This window comes from Trichomycterus rosablanca, chromosome 17 (genome assembly GCF_030014385.1).
Source record: "Trichomycterus rosablanca isolate fTriRos1 chromosome 17, fTriRos1.hap1, whole genome shotgun sequence".
Classification (NCBI taxonomy): Eukaryota; Metazoa; Chordata; class Actinopteri; order Siluriformes; family Trichomycteridae; genus Trichomycterus; species Trichomycterus rosablanca.
In genome coordinates this window covers 560,546-585,000 of record NC_086004.1, presented here as the reverse complement: position 1 = coordinate 585,000, position 24,455 = coordinate 560,546, and the positions used below count along the sequence as shown (strand labels likewise).

The following is a 24,455-nucleotide window of genomic DNA, read 5'->3' as shown; positions in this document are numbered from 1 at the left end:
TTCATATATTATTATAAAGTTTTATTTTACTGTTATTATATAGTTTTTATTAATATTTTATTATTTTTATTTTATTTGTTTATTATGTATATTATTATTTTTTATAATGTTAATGTTTATTTTTATTAATAGTAGCAACAACAAAATTATTTATAATCTTGTTGTTACCATTATTAATAATAAAGTTTTATTTATTTTTACTATTAATATTTAGAGTTGATCATTAATGTTTTATTATTTTAAATTTATTTGTTATTATTAAGATGTTTTTGGATTTTTTTTTTTTTTTTAATATATATTTTTAATTAATAATAATATATCTATTATATATTTTAAATATATATATATAATTTATTGTTATTATTGTTGTTAATATTTAATTATTAATTTTTAAATAACATTATCACTCTGGTAGTGGTTAAGCAGAGTGGTGTGTTAACCCACCACCCCTGAGATCCAGGTTCGAATCTCAGTGCTACCTTGGCCAGCTGAGCGTTTACACAAACGTGATCACACGCTGTGACCCTGACCAAAAGCTACACTGCATGTCATTGTACCCAAAGATTTCCTCATGTCGCTCATCTTACCATGTGTTTGAGATCATCAGTCAGATTATACACTGTATTTCCAAAAGTATTTGGACACCTGACCATGACCTTGTTGGTCATCCCATTAAAAAAACTGAATTCAGTTATTAGAAGTGTCCCAATCCTTTTGTCCATATAGTGTATGCTTTATAGTACAGTACTGCCGTATTAATATTAACACGATCACGTGTGTGTGTGTGTGTGTGTGTAGAATCAGGTTTAGAAGATCCGTGTGTGAGTTATGGACCCTTCTCTCCTCAGAGCAGCACTAGCTGCAGCAGCCACAGTTCTCTCTATATGGAGGCGGGTGAGTCTTCACTACTAACACGTCCCAATTCACACCATCCTCACTACGTAGGGCACTTTTCTACTCCTTCGTCCATGTAGTGCACATCCAAAGGTACACAGAAGGGCCTTCCCTAAACTGTTCCTACAAAATTGGAAGCATGCAATTGTCTTGGCGCATGCTGCAGCATTAGGGTTTTACTTCTTTGGAACTAAGGGGGTTAGTTCAAATCCCCGAAAAAAGACATCCCCATAGCATTATCCCTCCTCCACCACACTTTACAGTTGGCACAATAGGTAACGTTATCCTGGCATTCAGCAAACCCAGACCTGGCTATCAGACTGCCAGATAGAGTCCAGTGGTGACGTGCTTTACACCATTCCATCCATGAATGAAATGGAAGGTCGATTGAGAACCAGGCCATCTCGCCCTACATTGAAGCCTTCCTAACAGAGTGGAGGCTGTTATGGCTGCGAAAGGTGGGGCATTTCTATGTTAATGACGATGGTGTTGAAATTCAACAAACCCATATACAGTATATTTCACTGTATAGAGTTCATGCTACCACCACCATGCTTTACAGTCGGTACATTGTTATTGGATTTGAATGCAGGTGTGGTTAGAATTTGCCTTGTATGTATTCCTTACTGCCGTACCGTAGGTGGGTTTCAGTACTCGGGCGGGTCTGATGGGTTGTTCCGGAAGCCGTCGGAGGGACAGAGTCTGATCAGCTACCTGTCAGAGCAGGACTTTGGCAGCTGCGCAGATCTAGAGAAGGTATCTTCAGTCTTGGTTCTTCTAGTCTCCCGTTTACATCTATATGGTGTATGATGTGCGCTCACGGCGGGGCGCGTCTGCTTCCTGTGCAGGAGAACGCCCACTTCAGCATCTCGGAGTCCCTCATCGCCGCCATCGAGCTGATGAAGTGTAAGATGAGGGCGGACGAGGCGGAGGAAGACGGAGACAGCGACTCTGAGATCCAGCAACTCAAGCAAAAGATTCATCTACGGAGGCAGCAGATCAGACGCAGCCGCCTGCAGGCGCCCAGCTCCACCCTGCGCGGTGAGTCGGACCTCGTTGTCACGAGGGTGAAGCTGTTGGCTGCATATTTACACCAGGCAGTGATGGACTCACACCTCCTTTGATCCCCCCTCAAAATTGAGAAACAAGGCTGGATATGGAATCACATCCTGGCCACCGCAGCAGTGACCTCTACTGTCTGGAGGAGGTTCTGGCACCAGTGCTGTTTGATATAAGCTGAGCTGAGGGGTGTGTGTGTGTGTGTGTGTGTGTGTGTGTGTGTGTGTGTGTGTGTGTGTGTGTGTGTGTGTGTGTGTGTGTGTGTGTGTGTGTGAGACAGAGAACTGGGGTTTAGATCGTTGTGTTTTTCTTTCTTCTCTCTCAGTCCCCTCTACAGACAGTGGAGGATCATTACGGAGCTCGCAGGACTCACCGCACCAGTCTGACTCCGGATCAGCCGACGACCTGGACGACTGTGAGCCGAGAGGTGAGTGGGAGGGTGTGGGGTTAGAGCGGGGGTGTCCGAACTTGTCCTGTTTGGGGCTGCACTTGGACGGACTTTGTGCAATAAAATAATTGGAAAAGAACAGGCCTCCTGGATTACCATAAGCGACACGTCTTTATGATTTGAACGACATTGTTACACCCAGTTCTTAACGCAGCTGTTTCCTGACAAATTAAACATACCCACTTCCCTTTGGAATCAGTAAATCTGTCTTTGGAGCCACCATGAGGTTCAGGAACATTACTGCTGGTGTGATCTCATTACCATTTTGGTTACAAGGAGCGCGTCATACCGGTTATGTGTAATAGCGACACCTAGTGTTCAGACCTGTGGGCAACTTTCATGTCATTTCTAAAATTGGACTAGTAATCAAAGGGTCGCTGGTTCAAGCCCCAATGCTGCCCGGTTTCTGCTTTTGGGCCCTTGAGCAAGGCCCTTAACCCTGAATTTCTCAGACTGTATCTAATGTTAAGTCGCTTCAGATAAAGGCGTGTGCTAAATTCTGATAATGTAAATTCCTTCATATGAACGTTTGTGAACAATTAAACATTTAGGACTTAAAACGTGCTGCAAGAAAGAGTGAGTGAAAGACATCTAGTATTATTCCACCGTGTGGCAGCCAAGCATGTCTGCGCAGACGCCCGGACGGCTGACAGCACCTCGGTGGATCCTGACTCCTGTCAAATCAAGATCATGTGTAATTTCGTCAGGTAAGTTTGTATACTGATGATGTTTTTTTGTGCTACAGATGCAGATGTGAGGTCGAGCGTAAATCTAAGCAGCAGGTCTTTCATCAGCTCCGAGTCTATGTGAGTTTTTACACACACACACACACACACACACACACACACACACACACACAGACACACACACACACACACACACACACACAGACACACACACACAGACACACACACACAGACACACACACACACACACACACACACACACACACACACACTAGGGATGTAACGATGCACCACAAGACAGTTAATAACCGGTTCAAAAATTCCATGATATAAATTGGTTTACATGTATAATGAATCAATATTCACTTTAAACAGCAGGGGGCGCTGGCGCTATTCACCTTGCCTGGTTGACGTCACTGGCGCTATACGCCTGGTTGCCAGATTGCCAGATTTTAAGCCAAATTGGGCTTGATCTACAGCTAATACTGGTTTAATACGTATTATTTTACTCTGACTGTAAAAAGACAAGAAGGCGCTCGGGTGGTGCAGTGCCAAGTTCTCAAGCTCTTGAGGTTAGCAGATTGCACCTGGTAGCTGTTTAATGCAGCTAAATCCCCTCTAAAATGCTAAAATGATCAGCTCATTATTAAAGCTGAATTTTCCTGTGCACTATTGTGACCTCACACTGGCTGAAGAGAGCCACAGACTAGCACTCTCCATGGGTGGTGGGTTAGTGTGTTGGACTGCTGGGCTAAACGACCGCAACCTCTTAACTTTCTTAATTATCTCTTATTTGAATGCACTATATGGCCTCCTGCCCCCAACCCCAGTGACCCCCAGTTATTTTAAGATGAATTGAAATGTCAAATGGGAGCCATCAGTACCTGTCCTCAAATTCCCTTTTGAATAAATGGGCAGAAATTCCAGCAGACACGAGAAGCGTGTTCAGTAGGAGCATGGGGGTGTAATAATGCTCATGTGAGTAAATAAACGTGGTGTTTATCTCTCTGTGTGCAGTTCTCACTCGTTCCTGCAGTCGAACAGCGCAGAGTCGGTGGCGATGGGGCTGCTGCGCCAGTTTGAGGGTCTGCAGCTCCCTGCAGCGTCTGAGCTCGAGTGGCTCGTCCCGGAGCACGACGCTCCTCAGAAAGTACACGGACAAACACACACGTGCACACGAACATGCATGATCATACACACATCTACAAACAACACTGTACCGTGTGATGTTTACACTTAGTGTTAAATTGTGTGTGTGTGTGTGTGTGTGTGTGTGTGTGTGTGTGTGTAGCTGCTGCCCATGCCCGACTCTGTGCCCATCTCTCCCGATGACGGGGAACATGCGGACGTGTATAAGCTGCGTATCCGTGTGAGAGGAAACCTGGAGTGGGCGCCACCGAGACCGCAGATCATCTTTAACATCCACTCTGCACCCAAGTGAGTGCTTCCAGTCTGTACTGGTTCAGGTGTGGGCGGAGTCATGCAGGTGTGGGCGGAGTCTAATTAAACTTCATCTTTTAATCTTTTATCTTTATACTTAACTAGTCGGGATGTGTTTGGGTCGAATCTCGGGCACCTTTGTTTCATTTGTACAAGGTTTCTAAGTGGACGATGAGCTGTGTATGAGGAACAGGACTGAGTTTTTAACCTAGAATTAGTGAATAGATGAAATATAGCAGCATGGAGAACATGCTAAAGCACCAGAACACAGGGCACAGTCTAGTTTAGGTAACAGGAATGAAGGTGGAGATGAATCTTCTCAGTCAGTTACAATATTATCAAACATACAGGGGAAAAAGGGAGAACCTACTAATGCTCTTCCTGTGAGCTTCAGTAGACACGGATAATGAACGTGACCTGATTGATGAGAATATTCTCACTTTTATGATTAGAAGGATGAATATGTGAGGGTAACAGGACTGAGGGGATTTTAACCACATTATTCTACATTTCTGATGGAAAATAAAGATTAAAAACATGGATGTGATCTGGAGTCACCGAACACTGCAGGATAAAAGCATTTCTGACTGATTTTACTCTGATATTTCATTCTAAAGTGTCAGGTCAGAGAGGGGACGTGAACTAATACTATTAGTAGTGTTATATGGAGTTTTTATAAACATTTGAAATCATACATCCTAATTAAAATGCATTTAAAGTTAATTTCCAAAAGTTTGGACACACTTTCTCATTCCCGTGGTTTTTCTTGCTTTTTTTTTAATTTTCAACATTGTAGATTAATACTGAAGATGTCCAAACTGTGAAGGAACACACATGGAATTATGTAGTGAACAAAAAAGTGTTAAACAAACCAGAATATGTTTTATATTTTATATTCTTTAAAGTAGCCACCTTTTGCTTTGATGACAGCTTTGCACACTTTTTGGCATTTTCTCAATCAGCTTCATGATGTAGCCACCTGGAACGGTTTTCAATTAATGTTTGTGCTTTGTTTAGAGTTCATTTATACTGTACTGTGTATATACATATATATATATATATATATATACAGTATATATATAATGTTCTGGGGACAGAAATGACCCAGATTAGGTGGAATGGCCCTCAAGCTGGAGCCAAATGAACAGCCCTGTATGTGTTTGTAATAACTGCACCTCAGCTTCTGCTCACAGACACATGAGCTCATATTCTTCTGAATACAAAATTCCTCACACAGCAAAGCCCCCCACATGTATCATCACCTCCTCCACGTTTTAATTATGGAGTGGAATCATTTGATTTACGGACAGGACGTGTTTATGTGTTTATATTTTCTAAAGTTCAGCGTTTTGTTTTCATTAGTGATTATTAATGAACAGTTCCACTCCTTCTGCTTGTATAGTCCTGTTTTCTCTGTATGTGCTGATGGTAACAGTGTTAATATTGAGGAATTATTTCATTGTGTGTGTGTGTGTGTGTGTGTGTGTGTGTGTGTGTGTGTGTGTGTGTGTGTGTGTGTGGTTTGTGGATCAGGAGGAAGGTGCTGGTGGCGAAACAGAACTACCGCTGTGCAGGATGTGGAACTCGAATTGACCCAGGTATAACCATCACTCACCCACATTACTACTGACACGGCCTGACATACTCCAACATCAAGGACCCTGAATGTTAAGCATTATTATAATGTTTAGGTTTGTTTACATTAAGCCACGTTTACACCACACGATCACCTCTCACTTATTAATACACTATATGGTCAAAAGTATTAGGACAACACTTCTAAGGTTTAAATTAATGTGTTTCAGTCAGTAAATGGTAGTTGTAGCCGAGCGGGTAAGGGACTGCACTAGTAATCGAGAGGTCGCTTGTTCAAGCCCAACCACTGCCAGGTTGCCACAGTTGGGCCCTTGAGCAAGGCCCTTAACCCTCAATTGCGTAGACAGTATACTGTCACAGTACTGTAAGTTGCGAGTTGAGAGGGTCACATAGATGTCGCTCTGTTTTAATACACTTCGGGTCGTCCGGCGAGCTCATGGTCAGGTGTCCAAATACTTTTGATTGTATAGTGGAAGCTGGTGTAGCTAAAACAACCAGGTCTCAATGTTTAGGACTGTTGTAGGGCACGTCTAGTGTTTAAGGATTATATGTGTGTTTGACCGTGTGTGTGTGTGTGTGTGTGTGTGTGTGTGTGTGTGTGTGTGTGTGTGTGTGTGTGTTACAGGTTATATCAAGCGGCTGCGCTACTGCGAGTACCTGGGCCGCTATTTTTGCCAGTGTTGCCATGAGAACGCTCTTGCCGTGGTGCCGGGGCGCGTCCTTGGAAAGTGGGATTTCACCAAATACTACGTCAGTAACTTCGCTCGAGACCTGCTGAACAAAATTACCCAGGATCCTCTGTTCAACCTCAACGACATCAACAGCAACCTGTACAAGAAGGTGAAGAACCTGGAGGCAGTGCGGGTACGTTCATCACCGACCGACCGGTATGATAGTCAAGGCACGTAGTCCTGCTTTATTAGAAGGCCAGCATGAACTGATAAAACAAGAGCAATCCCATCAGCCAATCACAGCGCTGAGTTTAGGTAGCATCCAGGTTGTTCCTTTTTTAACAGATATTTAGGAAGAGAATGAACAGGCGCTTGCAGGGTGGAACTCTGCTGAGATCTCACGGTCAGGTGTAGCCTAGTGGTTAAGGTACTGGACTAGTAACAAAAAGGGCGCTGGTTCAATCCCCACCACTGTCAGATTGCCACTGTTGGACCCTTGAGCGAGGCCCTTAACCCTCAATTGCTTAGATAATATTCTGTCACAGTACTGTAAGTCGCTTTGGATAAAAGTGTCTGCTAAATCTCGAGCTCTGAAGTACGACTCTCAGCTGTGCTATCGACAGTCTGGGCGCAGTTGGCTGTGTCTGTGGGTGGGGTGGTCGAATGGGTTCCTCACTGCTGGGCTGGGCAAGGCACCCAAGAAGAGCAGGGCAGCCATAGCCTAGTGGTTAAGGTACAAGACTAGTAATCAAAAGTGCCAGGTTGCCACTGTTGGGCCCTTGGGCCCTTGAGCAAGGCCCTTAACCCTTAATTGCTTAGACAGTATACTGTCACAGTACTGTAAGTCGCTTTGGATAAAAAGTGTCCGCTAAATGCTGAAAATGTAAATGTGAATTGAGTGTGTGACTCTTCATCCGTGAGACCGCTCTTCTCTCTGTAAGACCCTTGTGATAGTCTGCAGCTCTCCTCGGTCTGCGTGAGGGGGGTGCAAGCAACAAAGTAAGTCACATTTAGGGAATTGGATATGACTAGACTGGGAGAAATACTATTGTATATAAAATGCTACTATTAAAAGAGAGAAAGAAGGGAGGAGGTTGAAATGTGCGGGGTCATGAGTGCACGGCGTGATGTTCTCCACGTTGTGCTGTGTTTCCAGGTGCTGAGAATGCAGCTGTTCCACATGAAGAACCTCCTCAGGACCTGCCGCTTCGCCCAACAGTACGTGTCTACCGTGTTCTCACTGCTACAGACGTGTGCAGTAGCCCAACCGCTTCTTTTCACCTGCACGAGACACGTTCAGACAGTACGGAGAGTCACGCACTGCTGCCTATTGTTCACCATCTCTGTGCTGTGCCGCCGACAGCCAGCAGAGGCCGCAATTGCAGCAGCGCTGACGTATCCTTTCAGTCTGCCCACCCTCAGACACAGCCGATCACGTCTGCACAGCGTCCAGTCGCCAACTGCTGTTTATCACCCACCTGCCAGGGTTAGGGCGCATTCACATGAGACGCGGCAAAACCGTTCTTGCGCTGGCTGTGCCGTTGCTTCTTTCACCTGATTGAACTTTAACCCAGTTCGCTGTTTGCTGAGCTTTTCAAAGCTCCTCCAATGAGACGAACTGTTTGATACGAGGCAGTGAAAGCGACTCGGGCCGTACGAACAAAACCTAGCGTGACTTATTGTAGTAAAACAGCGAGTGAGGAATGTGATTAGTGGAGGAACTTATGAGCAGTAATAATGAAGAGAAGTTTAGTGCTCCTGTCTCCTTCTTTTACTACATTAAACCACGTTAAGCTTTATTTTCAACCAGAAGCGTTTTAGACTCTGGGAGAAGCTGATTCTGATTCTCACCATTTCTCAGAAGCTGGAGCTGTAACACAAGTTTAAAAGTGAAACAGGGAGGAGAATCCAGATAAACACAGATACATGTGGAGCTGTAACCCTGGATCTGCACCTTATTCCACACTGATGCAGATTCAGATCAGATTCACACGCTGGTGAGGGTTTACCGCTCAAGATAATTGTTAGAGCGCTTACGGTGAGAAAATAGCAAAACGCGTCTCATGTGAATGCGCCCTTAGCTCCATGTTACCCACTGCAGTCTGATATACCACCCAGTCCGACCTTCCCTTCCTTAAACACGGCCAGTTGTGTTAGTGCGTACACTCGGAGACTCATGAGTACCAACACTGCTGCTCTCCAATCATCCTAATCAGCAGGGTGTCCACATACTTTTGGCCGTATTAGTGTGTTTGACTCCTGTGTGTGTGTGTGTGTGTGTGTGATTTTCAGAGTGTTGAAGCAGTTCGACTCCGCCCCTGCTCACCTGAGCGAGGACCTGCACCTGTTCTCTCTGAACGACCTCATGGCCGTTCGCTCCGGTGACCTCGCTCCTAAGCTGCGTGACCTCGTGCGGGCGGGGTCGACGCACGCCGCGTCCTGTCTGGTAAGAGGCGATCAACGGTTCTGTGCCCACGTAATTACACTGTAGGAACACACTGCATGGTTCTGAGGTGGCATGGGGGGGCACAGCATGTAGTGTGTGTGGTTAGCACAAGGGTCTTGGGCACCTTTGAGGAGTTTGGTATGTTCTACCTGTGCCTACGTAGGCACCACCTTTAGGTGTGAATGGGTATCCAGTGCCCTGTGATGGATTGGTGCCCTGTCCAGATGATTCGGTATAGAACAGTCGTGTTTGTAATCATCACTGGTTGGCATGAGTTCACCCAGTTCACCCAGTTCACCTGCTCCTCTCTGTGTGTTGGTAGCTGTGCCAGGCCAAGGGCTTCGTGTGTGAGTTCTGTGGAAACGATAAAGACATCATCTTCCCTTTCGAAGTGACCAAGTGTCGCCGCTGTGAAGGTAAACACACACACACACACACACACACACACACACACACCTCTCTCTCTAAACAGACGCATTTCCCATCACTAACCAACCAACCAACTCTCTCTCTCTGTGTGTGTGTGTGTGTGTGTGTGTGTGTGTGTGTGTGTGTGTGTGTGTGTGTGTGTGTGTGTGTGTGTGTGTGTGTTACAGAATGCAGTGCGTGTTACCATCGTACGTGCTTCAAGAGCAAGAGTGTGTGCCCGCGGTGTCGACGCCTGGCAGAGCGGCGCGAGAGGTTACGGAGTAAAAACACAGACGAGGAGGAGGACGAGGGCGGAGGAGAATAAAACACACACACACACACTGATACACACACGGCTGCCTACATAGCTTTAGGACTGTTAGATGGTGTGTGTGTGTGTGTGCAGACGTTCTAACTCCTTATTTCTGATTCTTTGTTTTTGTTATTTTTAATCAGAGCTGTAAAAAGAATTTATTTTATATAAACGTTAAGATTTATTCTTTATTTATTTTGTATTAACATCATCGTCTTTTATATTTCTGTCAGCGTGTGATGCAGCTGCTCTGTGTGTGTGTGTGTGTGTGTGTGTGTGTGTGTGTGTGTGTGTGTGTGTGTGTGTGTGTGTGTGTGGTCTTCGTTTGGTTTGTACTCCCTGCCGGCACTTTTCGGAGACCATAAACAGGATAAAATGGCACAAACTGCCGCCCCGGGTTGCACCGTTTTCGCCCGTGCTTTATAGGTTCCTATATTATCGTGTTGGCACCCATCCGTCCTGGCGTCCTCGTCTCTGGTCCTGCTGCGTTATCAATAATGCGACGATGTATGAAATGGAAAACTGGAATTTCTACCCTTGAATCGAGCACTTGGACTCATATTGAACATCATGTGGGGGGGGTAATATGGGTAGAATCAGGACCAGTGGTGGCAGTGTTACGTATTCCTGCACTTTTAAATGACTCTGATGTTCAGAAATGATCCACCGTTGTGGTTCGGGTACCAATTTAGGAGCCACTTTGAATGTTAATATTATTTGATGATCGGTAAATTCAATCGAAGGCCCACTTACGTTCCCCGCCTGAATATTTGTGTTGCTCCTGCTCAGGGAACTTCAGGATTCCATTTCGCTCTGAATCTAACGTTTGCTCTTATATTATTTTCTACTTTTATTAGGTGTTATAAGCAGCAAGTTAGTCCTGATGTCCACACACCGGAGCATGTGTGGTTCAGTCGTGGTTACTGCTGCAGCGTCATGTCTTACAGGAAATCCTGCAGTATGAATGAGACTGCGCTCCGGATGATGATGCAGCTTTTTTTGCAGTCTGTTGTGTTTGTTGTTTGGTAGGTTGGAGGTTTGCTCTGACTGGTTTCCATTCATGTCGCTCCGCTCGCTTCACGCTGTCTTCTGGTTTTCATTCTTCATCGTTCCAACATGATGATTGGATAATTGGCTTTGAGGTTTGTTTTAAATCCTCACTAAGCTCAACGTCCACCTTAAAATAAATTCACCATTTTTTTTAGCTTTTTTACTTTTTTTAAAAGTGAAAATCGCCACACGTGTTGCTTTATGCATCGTTTTACTTCATAAGTAAGCATTTCCTTTTATTATTTTCTATTATTTGTGCCCCAGGTGGTTTTAAGTTTGTTGATAGTAGCACTGTTACCCCTTAAACTGCCCCCCTGTGAATTACAGAGCAATAGTGTAACTGTCTGTTTATTCCAGGTCTAGATTGTGGAACGTGGCTGTTTATTTCATCTCAGTGTTTTTCTGTTAATGGTCAAACAGTGAAATGCCCCAAGTGGTTTTAAGTTTGTTGATAGTTGCACTATTACTGCTAAAATTGCCCCCTGTGAATTACAGAGCAATAGTTTAACTTTAAATAGAATTCTAAGTATTATATTTATGTATTTAGTCCAATAAATTAGTTATTAGTCTGTTTACTCCAGGTCTAGATTGTGTAACGTGGCTGTTTATTTTATTTTGGTGTTTGTATGTTATTGGTTAAACAGCAGCCAGGCTTTGATTTATTTGGTGCATTTGGACTTCTTACCTCCGTTTTTGTCGCACCTTTATTCTCCAGTATGAATTTGGGCCCAGATTATTATTTATTTTTATTTTTTAGTGCATTTAGAGCAACGTGTAAAGTTCTTAAATTGAATATGAGCGCAGCACAGACATAGATGCGTCAGTAGATGCGTCAGTATGTGTCGATATTGTCGAAGCAGCAGCAGCAACAAGCCGATTATTCTCATACAGTGTTAACTTTTATCGATGGTGCTGCACAGAGACGGGGGATAACGCAGATCAGTGCGTGTCTCTCCGTGCGTGATACGGATCTCCGTATGAACCGCCCAGTGCTCCGTCGGTACTGCACACGTGTCTGAGGGGGCGTGTGTTAGTCACGACCCTCCTCAGGTCCTCAGTAGTGGAGGTCTGCAGCAGAATTGGGAATTGGACACGACTAAATGAGGAGGAAAATTGGGATGGGGCGTTTAAATAAATAGTCTGCAGTAAGGAATCATTCATTCTGTGACTGATAACAGACAGTGGTTTAAAATGCTAAACAATTAGAACAGATACAGGATGCAGTGGTCATGTTGTGGTGGGTCCAGTGCCACCCAGAAACCCTGGGCACAGGGCACTGACTGGTATTGTTTAGGGGGGTGAAAGGAAACCCAGAGATGCGTGAGTAGATGTCAATATTGTTGAATGTCAACTTTCATGTTGATTTTTGTCCTTTATAAACGGCAGGTGTGTGTGTGTGTGTGTGTGTGTGCGCGCATGGCATCACCGCTGTGTGAAAACTTTAATAAAAATGCACTACTAAGAAAATGTAACTTGAATAATGTAAATAATGTGATGTAAATGTACTATTAAAGACTCAGACTGTTTCTCCGTCCCAATATTTTTGAACCTTGTGTTGATGAAGCTTGAATGTTAAATGACCGGGCGTGTGCCAACACAGTACGGACGCGGTACAACCAAAAGTATGTGTACACACGCCCACGGTAATCAAGGAGTTGAGGTTTGTCAGCCATGCCCACTGCTAACGGCTGTTTATTGACCCTTTTATGAGCTGTGTCGACCTAGATGAACTTTGTGGGTATACAACTACTGACTTGCCCATCTGTTGCTCACCTGAGCCTCATTAACTGTGATGTTTGGGTGGTGGATCATTCTCAGCGCTGCTGTGACTCTAACATGGTAATATGGGTGTTATTCTGGATTGAGTATAGCAGGTGCAGCAGTGTTGTTGGGATTTTGATCAGAAAGTGTCCACCTACTGCCTGCGTTCCTAATAAAGTGGCCAGTGTGTTTACACAGGGTTTTAAAATCCCAACAACACTGCTGCACCTGCTACACTCATACACACACAGACCAACACATGACCGTGTCAGTTAGGGATTGATGGGTGTTGGGATAAAAGTTTTGATGAGTATGATCTGAGTTGCAGATGGACTACAGTCAGTAATTGTATACCCACTATGCTCATCCGTATGGTCGCTGAATGTACGACCCAGCTGGACCTAATAAAGTGAATCTGAAGGTTTGGACAAGATGAAAAGGAAATAAAACCAGAAAGCAGTGATTTGTGACTCCACTTTGATCTGTATTTAAATAAAACGGTACAAACACGACACACCAGTTTCAAAAAAAGTTGGGACACGTTCAGAAACTCCACAGAAATCTCTATTACATGTAAAGACATGGCTGAAAAATATCACTGGGTCCAGGGTTCAAATCCCCAGCGGTGCATCTACGTACAGATATGACTGGCTATGTCTGAGTGGGGTGTGCCATCTGGAGTGTGTTATAAGTGATTCCAGGGATATTCAGACCCACCGTGACCCTGACCAGGATAAACCAGTGGAAAACACGATGCTAATGACCGCTACCTATGGATCTCCGTATGAACCCGCCTGGTGCAGGTGAAAAAAAGGGGTCAGTGCTGCACACATGTCGGGACGGGCGTGTGTTAATCATGGACGTCCTCAGCCGAATTGGGAATTGGATACGACTAAATGAGGATGAGTGTGTGTGTGTGTTTGTATTCTGTGTGTGTTTGTGCTCTGTAAGTGTGTGTGTGTGTGTGAGGTGTGTGTGTGTGTGTATCACTGGTACATCCAGATGCACCACATGGAGATGATGATGAGGGCGTAACAGGTGTGTGTGTGAGGTGTGTGTGTGAGGTGTGTGTGTGTGTGTGTGTGTGTGTGTGTGTGTGTGTGTGTGTGTGAGGTGTGTGTGTGTGTGTGTGAGGTGTGTGTGTGTGTGTGTGTGTGTGTGAGGTGTGTGAGTGTGTGTGTGAGGTGTGTGTGTGAGGTGTGTGTGTGTGTGTGTGTGTGTGTGTGTGTGTGTGTGTGTGTGTGAGGTGTGTGTGTGTGTGTGTGTGAGGTGTGTGTGTGTGTGTGAGGTGTGTGTGTGTGTGAGGTGTGTGTGTGTGTGTGAGGTGTGTGTGTGAGGTGTGTGTGCACTGGTATTCATCACATTGAGGGGACATGAATCTGTTTACACAGTCACGTCGTGGGGACCTCTTGCAGTGTGGGGACCTAAAGTCTAGTCCCCATAAAGGAAACCTATTTTAAATGGATACAGGAGGCCTACTAATGGTGCCTGTGTGGTTTTTAGCATTGGCTCAAAACGCATGTTTTTCGGTGAATGTGTGAGTGTGTGGGTTGTGCTCAGTTGCGCCCCCTTTTTTTTATAGCCGGAATCACACACACACACGGATTCCAAATAAGGTTGGGAACCACCCACTTCCTGGTCCCCATTAGGAACGATTTCAGACATTTTCAGTGTTAAAGATGGATATTCACACAGTGGACAAAAAAAGAAGATTATATGCAGGAGAAAGCAGCTAAGAAGCTAAGAACTTATATAGAGGACCAAAAATGAAACACAAGGTAAGCATATTTGCATGTCAAACCAGTATAACAATTGTTCAACCGTCAAATTATGTTAATTAGTTCTGTTAGTGAATAGTTATTTGTTCTTTAATACCAGTTCTTCTCCTTCTCCAGCCATAACATTAAAACCTGACCTGTCCTGCTATTAAAGAACATGTAAATGTATTAAAGAACAGCATGAAAGGGGGTAACAAAGCATGTAGAGAAACAGATAAACTACAGTCAGTAATTGTAGAACTACAAAGTGCTTCTATATGGTAAGTGGAGCTGATAAAATGGACAGTGAGTGTAGAAACAAGGAGGTGGTTTTAATATTATGGCTGATCGGTGTAAATGAGTGCAAATAAAGCTTCTTGTTTATAATTGGGCTGTGACAGTGCAGTGGTTAAATAACAATGACTGCGTGTTTTTAGATATATTTAGATATTTATATTAATTTTCCATTAAATAAATTTAAAAATGACAACAAATTTTTGGTAACTTAAAAAGACAGAAAACTGTTAGTTTGAAATGTCTGTGTGCGGCTGCAGTCTCCATTGGGGCCTTTAATTTGAAACAGGTGTAGCATTACTTCACTAATGAACCTGGTTTTCAGTCTCTGTTCTGTGGGTAGAAGTAGAACTCGGAGCTTTAACTGTAAGGCAAGTTTGTTACAAAATGAAATTAAATGCTTAAATGTTTGGGCAGGAAAAGTGAAAGCAGGCATTCTTACGCGTATTACTGCCAGGCAGAGAAAAAAACTTCAGTATGTCGTTTTAACAAGGACATTATAAATGATTTCGTTACAACATGTGTTCTACAGCGAGTGTTAGTAGTTTATGTTTATTTGTACAAAACTAATCTGTGTGTATTGTGTTGGTTTCTAGCGCGTTTCAGTGTGTTCAGGTGTAGTTTACTGAACAGGTTGTTTGGTGCGCGTCTGCAGACGCGTCACTAAGTCCAGTGTGATGCGCTAATAAGTAAAGATAAGTTTTATACCCACAAACCTAATAAACAACATGAACATGATCGAATGGACTTTAAGATAACATTTAACCTTTTTGGCCAGACTCTGAACAAGAGTGTATCTGCAGATGCACACCATATACAAACAGATTTGTACTGTACTGTATAATTAATGCAAAACCCTAATAAATAACACATATAAATAATATATTATTATAATTTTAGTTTTTGTCCCTTTTTCTTGCATTGTTGCTTAATTGCACCTCATATTTAAAAAAACTTTTTATATGCATATTATATGCATAAGGCATATAATAATAACTTTAAAGACCTAGACTTAATCCAGTACAATAATTGTTTTGTTTTTTTCTGCAGTTTGAAATGAATGTGAAGACTGCTCATGGAGAACACGAGTATGTTGCACAATACATGGTGTACAGACTGGCTCATATTGCAGGATAAGAATAAAAATTAAAATGCTTAAAGAACCAAAATACCAAATGCATTAAGTCTAATTATCTATGAAAATATGTTTACAGGTGGCTACAAAAGCACCCAGTGATATAAATGTAGAAGATATCAGCAAGTCCTGCCATTTAAAAGTTCATATGCAGAAGCACAACGGAAAAAACTGACCAACAGGTACATTGACCAGTCAGGCATTCTGTTAAAAGTTGTCATAAAGTGTTTAATTTGTGTGATTACTTAAGGGAGCCCAATAAAAATAAATATTTAAAATTTGTACAGACGCCCAGCATTGCAGCTAGAGCCGTGGTGGAGGACGACTCCCAATCCTCTGTCCTGTCCAAGATTCTAAGATCCAAGATGAATGATGCTTCTGTTTTAAACAGCACTCCTCTACAGGTACATGCACATCCACATCATCACTTTAAGTTAAAACTACAGGCTCTCTTTTGTCATATATTTTAGTATTTTGGGGTTTTAATTAATTAAAAGAATGTAATAAGTTAATTGTGATGATAATCTAGTAAGAATAATTGTTTATTGTGATGTATCTACAAGGTAGGTTCTAGGGGAACATATAGGGCAGATTTTTACTTTCACAGGGATTTTTGTCTTGTATAATTATCACTTTATTCTGAACACTTACGGCGTCCCCACAACACACCTTCAGTTAGTTTCTGAGTACAAACTGTGTGTAGAAACTGACTTGGTCCCCACAATGACTGTAACATTGTGTGTGTGAAAGGTCCCCGCAAAGCCTGTTTTATTTAATATGTGTGAACACAGACTGCTTGACTGGGCAAAAGATAATTTTTTTATTATTATAAAATTATTTTCTAAAGTCTGGTGCATGTTTTTTGATATAGTTATTTTAAATTGTGTTTACAGACACCCAGCATTGCAGCTAGAGCCGTGGTGGAGGACGACTCCCAATCCTCTATCCTGTCCAAGACTCAGATGGATGATGCTTCTGTTTCAAACAGCACTCCTCAACAGGTACATGCATGTCCACTACTTGACTTTTAGTTTTACAGCCTCTCTTTTGTCATATATTTTAGTATTTTGGGTTTTTAGTCAGTAAAAAGAATGTAATAAGTTAATTGTGATGTAAATCTAGCAAGAATAATTGTTTATTTTGATGTATCTACAAGGTAAGTTCTAGTGGAACATTTAGGGCAGATTTTAACTTTCACAGGGATTTTTGTCTTGTATAATTATCACTTTATTCTGAACACTTACGACGTCCCCACAACACACCTTCAGTTAGTGTATGAGTAGAAACTGTGTGTAGAAACTGAACTAAACTGGTCCCCACAATGACTGTAACATTGTGTGTGTGAAAGGTCCCCACAAGGAATGGTAACATTGTGTGTGTGAAAGGTCCTTTCACACACACACACACAATGTTACAGTCATTGTGGGGACCTGTTACATACACGCACAATGTTATAGTTACTTGTGGGGACCTTTCACACACACAATGTAATAGTCACTTGTGGGGACCTTTCACACACACAATGTTATAGTCATTGTGGGGACCAGTTTAGTTCAGTTTCTACACACAGTTTCTACTCATACACTAACTGAAGGTGTGTTGTGGGGACGCCGTAAGTGTTCAGAATAAAATGATAATTATCCAAGAAAAAAATCACTGTGAAAGTTAAAATCTGCCCTATATGTTCCCCTTGAACTTACCTTGTAGATACATCACAATAAACAATTATTCTTGCTAGATTATCATCACAATTAACTTATTACATTCTTTTAATTAACTAAAAACCCAAAATACAAAAACATGACAAAAAAGTACTTGTGTATTTGAGCTCATCAAACATACAGTGGGGCCAAAAAGTATTTAGTCAGCCACTGATTGTGCAGGTTCTCCTACTTAGAAAGATGAGAGAGGTCTGTAATTTTCATCATAGGTACACTTCAACTATGAGAGACAAAATTAGAAAAAAAAATCCAGGAAATCACATTGTAGGATTTTTAAAGAATTTATTCGTAAATTATGGTGGAAAATAAGTATTTGGTCAATAACAAACAAGCAAGATTTCTGGCTCTCACAGACCTGTAACTTCTTCTTTAAGAAGCTCTTCTGTCCTCCACTCGTTACCTGTATTACCGGTTTGACCTCGTTATCTGTATAAAAGACACCTGTCCACAGCCTCAAACAGTCAGACTCCAAACTCAACCATGGCCAAGACCAAAGAGCTGTCGAAGGACACCAGGAAGAAAATTGTAGACCTGCACCAGGCTGGGAAGAGTGAATCTACAATAGGCAAGCAGGTTGGTGTGAATAAATCAACTGTGGGAGCAACTGTAAGAAAATGGAAGACATACAAGACCATTGATAATCTCCCTCGATCCCGTGGGGTCAAAATGATCATGAGAACGGTGAGCAAAAATCCCAGAACTACACGGAGGGACCTGATGAATGACCTGCAGAGAGCTGGGACCAAAGTAACAAAGGCTACCATCAGTAACACACTACGCCGAGAGGGACTCAAATCCTGCAGTGCCAGGCGTGCCCCCCTGCTTAAGCCAGTACATGTCCAGGCCCGTCTGAAGTTTGCCAGAGAGCATATGGATGATCCAGAAGAGGATTGGGAGAATATCATGTGGTCAGATGAAACCAAAATGGAACTTTTTGGTAAAAACTCAACTCGTCGTGTTTGGAGGAAGAAGAATGCTGAGTTGCATCCCAAGAACACCATACCTACTGTGAAGCATGGGGGTGGAAACATCGTGCTTTGGGGCTGTTTTTCTGCAAAGGGGACAGGACGACTGATCCGTGTTAAGGGAAGAATGAACGGGGCCATGTATCGTGAGATTTTAAGCCAAAACCTCCTTCCATCAGTGAGAGCATTGAAGATGGAACATGGCTGGGTCTTCCAGCATGACGATGATCCCAAACACACCGCTCGGGCAACGAAGGAGTGGCTCCGTAAAAAGCATTTCAAGGTCCTGGAGTGGCCTAGCCAGTCTCCAGACCTCAACCCCATAGAAAATGTGTGGAGTCCGTGTTGCCCAGCGACAGCCCCAAAACATCACTGCTCTAGAGGAGATCTGCATGGAGGAATGGGCCAAAATACCAGCTACAGTGTGTGCAAACCTGGTAAAGACTTACAGGAAACGTTTGACCTCTGTCATTGCCAACAAAGGTTATGTTACAAAGTATTGAGTTGAACTTTTGTTATTGACCAAATACTTATTTTCCACCATAATTTACAAATAAATTCTTAAAAAATCCTACAATGTGATTTCCTGGATTTTTTTTTTCATTTTGTCTCTCATAGTTGAAGTGTAGCTATGATGAAAATTACAGACCTCTCTCATTTGTCTAAGTAGGAGAACCTGCGCAATCAGTGGCTGACTAAATACTTTTTGGCCCCACTGTATATGTAAATTTACTGATAAATTAAGTTTTAAATTTAGGATTAAGTATTAAAGTTTTTCTTATTATGATTTCTTGTTTTGTAAATGAAAGACACAAATCTTGACAATTCCAGTGAGCTATTTGATTCTTCATCAGAAAGTGCAGATGATTACATACCTGATACGACTTGTGATAGTGACATTGACACTAGCCTTAAACCAAACCAAAAAACAAAGCACAATACACTGGATGTCTCTGGCTCAGAGAGTTCCACTGTCTGTGACTCCACAACATCAGACAAAATGACCTTTGACGGGCACAGCTTTACACCTGAAGCCACTGGAGCAGAAGAAGAACTTGGTTCAAGTAAGAACATAAATGATCTAATAGTTGTTAGCGCAAGTCAAAAAAGAGGTGGACGAAGAGTGTACAACAAAAAACATTACTGCTTGTATTGCTCTAAGCCGTATGCCAAGATGGCAAGGCACCTCGAACATGTGCATGAAAATGAACCCGATGTGGCCAAAGCTCTTAAGCTTTCCAAAGGGTTTCAGGGAGAGGAAGAAACAGCTAGATTATATTCACAACAGAGGACACTACGCTCACAATGCTGCAGTTATGGAGTCAGGACAGGGGAAACTTGATGTTGGGCAGCACTTGTTAAACAAAAGGGGAAATTAGACAAGAATCAACAGTATGTGAGAGAGCAGATGCGAGAAATGGGAAGGCTGGTTCACAATGCCAGAAAAGTCACCACCTTAAAGAAAATGGAAGATCTTATGAATCCAAAAAATTACATGGAGACAGTCAAAACTGTCAAGTTGACATGTGGGTATGACAGTGAAACAAACAAGTTTTTGACCCCATCATTAGCAAACAAACTTGGAAATATCCTGATTAAAGTAAGCAAACTTTTAAAAGCTCAAGGTTTCATCTCAAACAACCAACATCTTGTGAAGAATGCCAGTGAGTTGTAAGACATCCATCGGGAAAAGTAGAATGAGCTAATATCAGCCACGGCATTGAGGAACATAAGGTAAGCAAAGTGGAACGTACCGACTCTCATGCCTTTTACTGAAGACATCCAAAAAATGCATGCATATCTCAGTCAAGTACAAGATGAGTGGTACATTTCACTCTCGGAAAGTCCCTCTGCAAAAGCCTGGATGGAGCTGAATAAGGTGTGCCTGGCTCAGGTTATTCTCTTCTCAGGGAAGGAGAAGTTGCCAGCATGCTCTTATCTGCATTTTTATCAAGAGACACTTCTGATCACCATGAGGATGTGGACTGGGCACTGTCTGAAGAGGAAAAAAAGCTCTGCAGACACTTCTCAAGGATTGTCGTCGGGGGGAAACGTGGTCGCCCAGTTCCAATTCTTCTGACTCCAAAAATGTTTTGTGCATTAGAGATCCTTGTTAATAGACAATGGTTATATGTTTGCAAGACCAGAAGCTATGACACATTTCAGAGGATCAGACCGTCTCTGTGGCTTTGCAAAGGTGTGTGGTGCAAAGAGTCCCACTGACATCTACCAAACTGAGAAAGCATGCTGCAACCCTTTCAACTGTGCTAAACATGATAGACACAGAAATGGACCAGCTTGCCAATTTTCTTGGACATGACATAAGAATCCATCGTGAGTTCTATCGACTGCCTGAGAAGACCCTACAGCTCGCCAAGATCAGCAAAGTTTTTCAATGCCGTGGCTGATATCAGCTCATTCTACTTTTCCCGATGGATGTCTTGAAACTCACTGGCATTCTTCACAAGATGTTGGTTGTTTGAGATGAAACCTTGAGCTTTTAAAAGTTTGCTTACTTTAACCAGGATATTTCCAAGTTTGTTTGCTAATGATGGGGTCAAAAACTTGTTTGTTTCACTGTCATACCCACATGTCAACTTGACAGCTTTGACTCTCTCCATGTAATTTTTTGGATTCATAAGGTCTTCCATTTTTTTTAAGGTGGTGACTTTTCTGGCATTGTGAACCAGCCTTCCCATTTCTCGCATCTGCTCTCACACATACTGTTAAAAGTATGTGAAGTCATTTCCCAATGTTTCTTTACATGGTTGTGTAAAGGGCACACGTTTCCCCTGTCCTGACTCCATAACTGCAGCATTGTGAGTGTAGTTTCCTCTGTTGAGAATATAATCTAGCTGTTTCTTCCTCTCCCTGAAACCCTTTGGAAAGCTGTGCCTGTCAGAGGTCATTTTGTCTGATGATGTCGAGTCACAGACAGTGGAACTCACTGAGCCAGAGACATCCAGTGTATATCAAAAGATCAGCAAAGTTCTAATGGCTCTTGAGCAAGGAAGATTAGCTGAGTTTCATGGCAAGAACTTGGATAAAATTGGGCTAGATCCTGATGGTATATTATTTTATTTTACTTTTTGTATTTGGTTTTTGCTTTCTTGCTTTTGTTGAAGTCCCAGTGAATAAAGGGTTTAAGTACTGTTTGATTACTTAGCTAACTAATGCCTGTGTGTATTCTACAGACTGTAAGTGAGGGGGATAAATTGTCGTCATTATAGTGTGTTTTTATAGAATGTAAATATTATTAGGGGGCATATGGGCTTGGGACTGGGACTTCTGTGTGGGAAGCCACAGTGTTGTTAAAAATATAACTCATGGTGTAACCTAATCAAACAGTGTAACACAGTGTCAGTCTTACTTACAAGAAACAGACCCACTTTGAAACATTAAACACTAAAGCCAGTAGCCTGCTCAGGTAGGACAATTGCAGACAAATTAAAGCAGGAAAAATGGTCAGGGTCAGAGCATCTCCAAAACAGCAGGTTTGGGGTGTAACAGTATGCAGTGGTTAGTACTTGAGTCTGGTCCATGGTAGACCATGGAGTGTTCATGGTAGAATCAAGTAATTTCGAGGGTTTACTTTCTTACTGTACTCTTGTAAAAAGGTGGTGGGATGTATTAAGCCGCAGTCAGTCAGTTCTCGAAGGTGATGTTTTGGCAGCAGGAAAAATGGGCAACAGTAAGGAACTGTGTGACTTTGACAAGGACCAAATTGTGATGTCTGTGATGCATCTCCAAAACAGCAGGTCTTGTGGGTTGTTCCCAGTAAACAGTGGTTAGTACCTACCAAAAATGGTCCACAGTAGGCTTGGTGTCAGGGTCATGTGCACCCAAGGCTCATTGGTCTTGTGTAGTTTATGTTTCGATGGGTCAGAGCTATACAGGTGTCACTAGTGGGACTTACATAATATTAGGCGGGTTTTAATTTTATGGCTGATCTGTGTATTTATAGCTATTATGAGAATTTGATCCTAATAATCTTTGTCTATGGCAGAATGGACAAACAGTGCAAAGGTAAAACTGCCCATAAGAAGAAAACACCTTGGCTGCAGACAGAGGTGCAGGCGGTGGAATGGCACACGAATCGCTTCATCACATCTTGTATCGTACCAGCACAGCGAGACTGTGAGAAGTGTTTAAGGGCTGAACCAGAAGCTCCTAAGAACCGTGACTGGCAAAATCTGAAATTCTATGTTTATAATCGTATTACGGCCTACAAAAGAAAATTGCAATACAGATAGTTTAAAGATCATTGAGTCTCTGGTATGGCAGTTTTTGTTTACATTCACATGTTCTGATATTGCAGTTTTTGTTTGCATTCACATGTCTCAGCAAGACACACACATGCATACGTCATAAAGGTCTACTGAACAGAAATAGAATTATTTGCTATTTTTTAAAAAGCATTTGAACATTTTGCAATATATTGATTTTCTTTGAACTGTCAATAATACACTATATTGCCAAAAGTATTCGCTTGCCTGCCTTCACACGCATATGAACTTGAGTTCATCCTGAAAAACTTACCATATACAGTGGGGGAAATAAGTATTTGATCCCCTGCTGATTTTGTAAGTTTACCCCCTTACAAAGACTTGAACAGTCTATAATTTTTATGGAAGGTTTATTTTAACAGAGAGAGACAGAATATCAACAAAAAATCCAGAAAAAAAACATTAAATAAAAGTTATAAATTAATTTGTATTTAATTAAGGGAAATAAGTATTTGATCCCCTACCAACCAGCAAGAATTCTGACCCCCACAGACCGGTTATGTGCCCATGAGGCGCACAAATTAGTCCTGTCCCTATATAAAAGACTCCTGTCACAGAATCAGTTTCTTCTGTTCAAATCTCTCGACCCCCATGGGCAAGACCAAAGAGCTATCAAAGGACGTCAGGGACAAGATTGTAGACCTGCACAAGGCTGGAATGGGCTACAAGACCATCAGCAAGAAGCTTGGTGAGAAAGAGACCACTGTTGGTGCGATCATTCGAAAATGGAAGAAATACAAGATCACAGTCAATCGCCCTCGCTCTGGAGCTCCATGCAAGATCTCACCTGGTGGGGTAAGAATGATTCTGAGAAAGGTGAGGTCAGTCCAGAATTACACGGGAGGAGCTTGTCAATGATCTCAAGGGAGCTGGGAGCAGAGAAATGCTGGATATGACCCCAAGAACACCATCCCCACCGGGCATTTCTCTGCCTCCAAACACGGCGAGTGGAGTTGATGCCAAAGAGCTCAATTTTGGTCTCATCTGACCATATCACATTCTCCCAAGCTTTCTCTGAATCATTCAGGTGTTCATTGGCAAACTTCAGACGGGCCTGTACATGAGCCTTCTTGAGCAGAGGGACTTTGCGGGCACTGCAGGATCTCAATCCATTACGGCGAAGTGTGTTACTAATGGTTTTCTTGGTGACTCTGCTCCCAGCTCCCTTGAGATCATTGACAAGCTCCTCCTGTGTAATTCTGGACTGACCTCACCTTTCTCAGAATCATTCTTACCCCACCAGGTGAGATCTTGCATGGAGCTCCAGAGCGAGGGCGATTGACTGTGATCTTGTATTTCTTCCATTTTCAAATTATCGCACCAACAGTGGTCTCTTTCTCACCAAGCTTCTTGCTGATGGTCTTGTAGCCCATTCCAGCCTTGTGCAGGTCTACAATCTTGTCCCTGACGTCCTTTGATAGCTCTTTGGTCTTGCCCATGGTGGTGGAGAGATTTGAACAGAAGAAACTGATTCTGTGACAGGAGTCTTATACAGGGACAGGACTAATTTGTGTGCCTCATGGGC

The 24,455-nt window shown here is 42.6% G+C and overlaps 1 protein-coding gene and 1 long non-coding RNA gene across 4 annotated transcripts in view; both read left to right on the top strand.

Moving 5' to 3' along the window:
* The window catches only part of rubcn (rubicon autophagy regulator), a 19,154-nt gene extending 6,617 nt beyond the window's left edge, over positions 1–12,537 (top strand). The window contains exons 8-20 of the mRNA XM_063013149.1: positions 799–894; positions 1,535–1,650; positions 1,743–1,935; positions 2,279–2,380; positions 3,147–3,207; positions 4,105–4,237; positions 4,379–4,524; positions 6,061–6,125; positions 6,749–6,987; positions 7,951–8,012; positions 9,087–9,240; positions 9,563–9,656; positions 9,837–12,537. Of these exons, the coding sequence (XP_062869219.1) occupies positions 799–894; positions 1,535–1,650; positions 1,743–1,935; positions 2,279–2,380; positions 3,147–3,207; positions 4,105–4,237; positions 4,379–4,524; positions 6,061–6,125; positions 6,749–6,987; positions 7,951–8,012; positions 9,087–9,240; positions 9,563–9,656; positions 9,837–9,973 (1,598 nt within the window). The 3' untranslated portion in view covers positions 9,974–12,537. The remainder of the gene's footprint in view (positions 1–798; positions 895–1,534; positions 1,651–1,742; positions 1,936–2,278; positions 2,381–3,146; positions 3,208–4,104; positions 4,238–4,378; positions 4,525–6,060; positions 6,126–6,748; positions 6,988–7,950; positions 8,013–9,086; positions 9,241–9,562; positions 9,657–9,836) is intronic.
* A 1,994-nt stretch (positions 12,538–14,531) lies between these two features.
* Positions 14,532–22,908, top strand: LOC134331772 (uncharacterized). Of its 3 annotated transcripts, none has more exons than XR_010015170.1 (6): positions 14,532–14,550; positions 15,874–15,911; positions 16,038–16,140; positions 16,246–16,362; positions 16,852–16,959; positions 22,651–22,908. It is a non-coding gene; the product is annotated as an uncharacterized LOC134331772 (long non-coding RNA). The 3 variants fall into 3 exon arrangements; XR_010015168.1 differs by lacking the exon at positions 14,532–14,550 and adding an exon at positions 15,119–15,189; XR_010015169.1 differs by lacking the exon at positions 14,532–14,550 and adding an exon at positions 15,237–15,360.
* Positions 22,909–24,455: the final 1,547 nt, after the last annotated feature.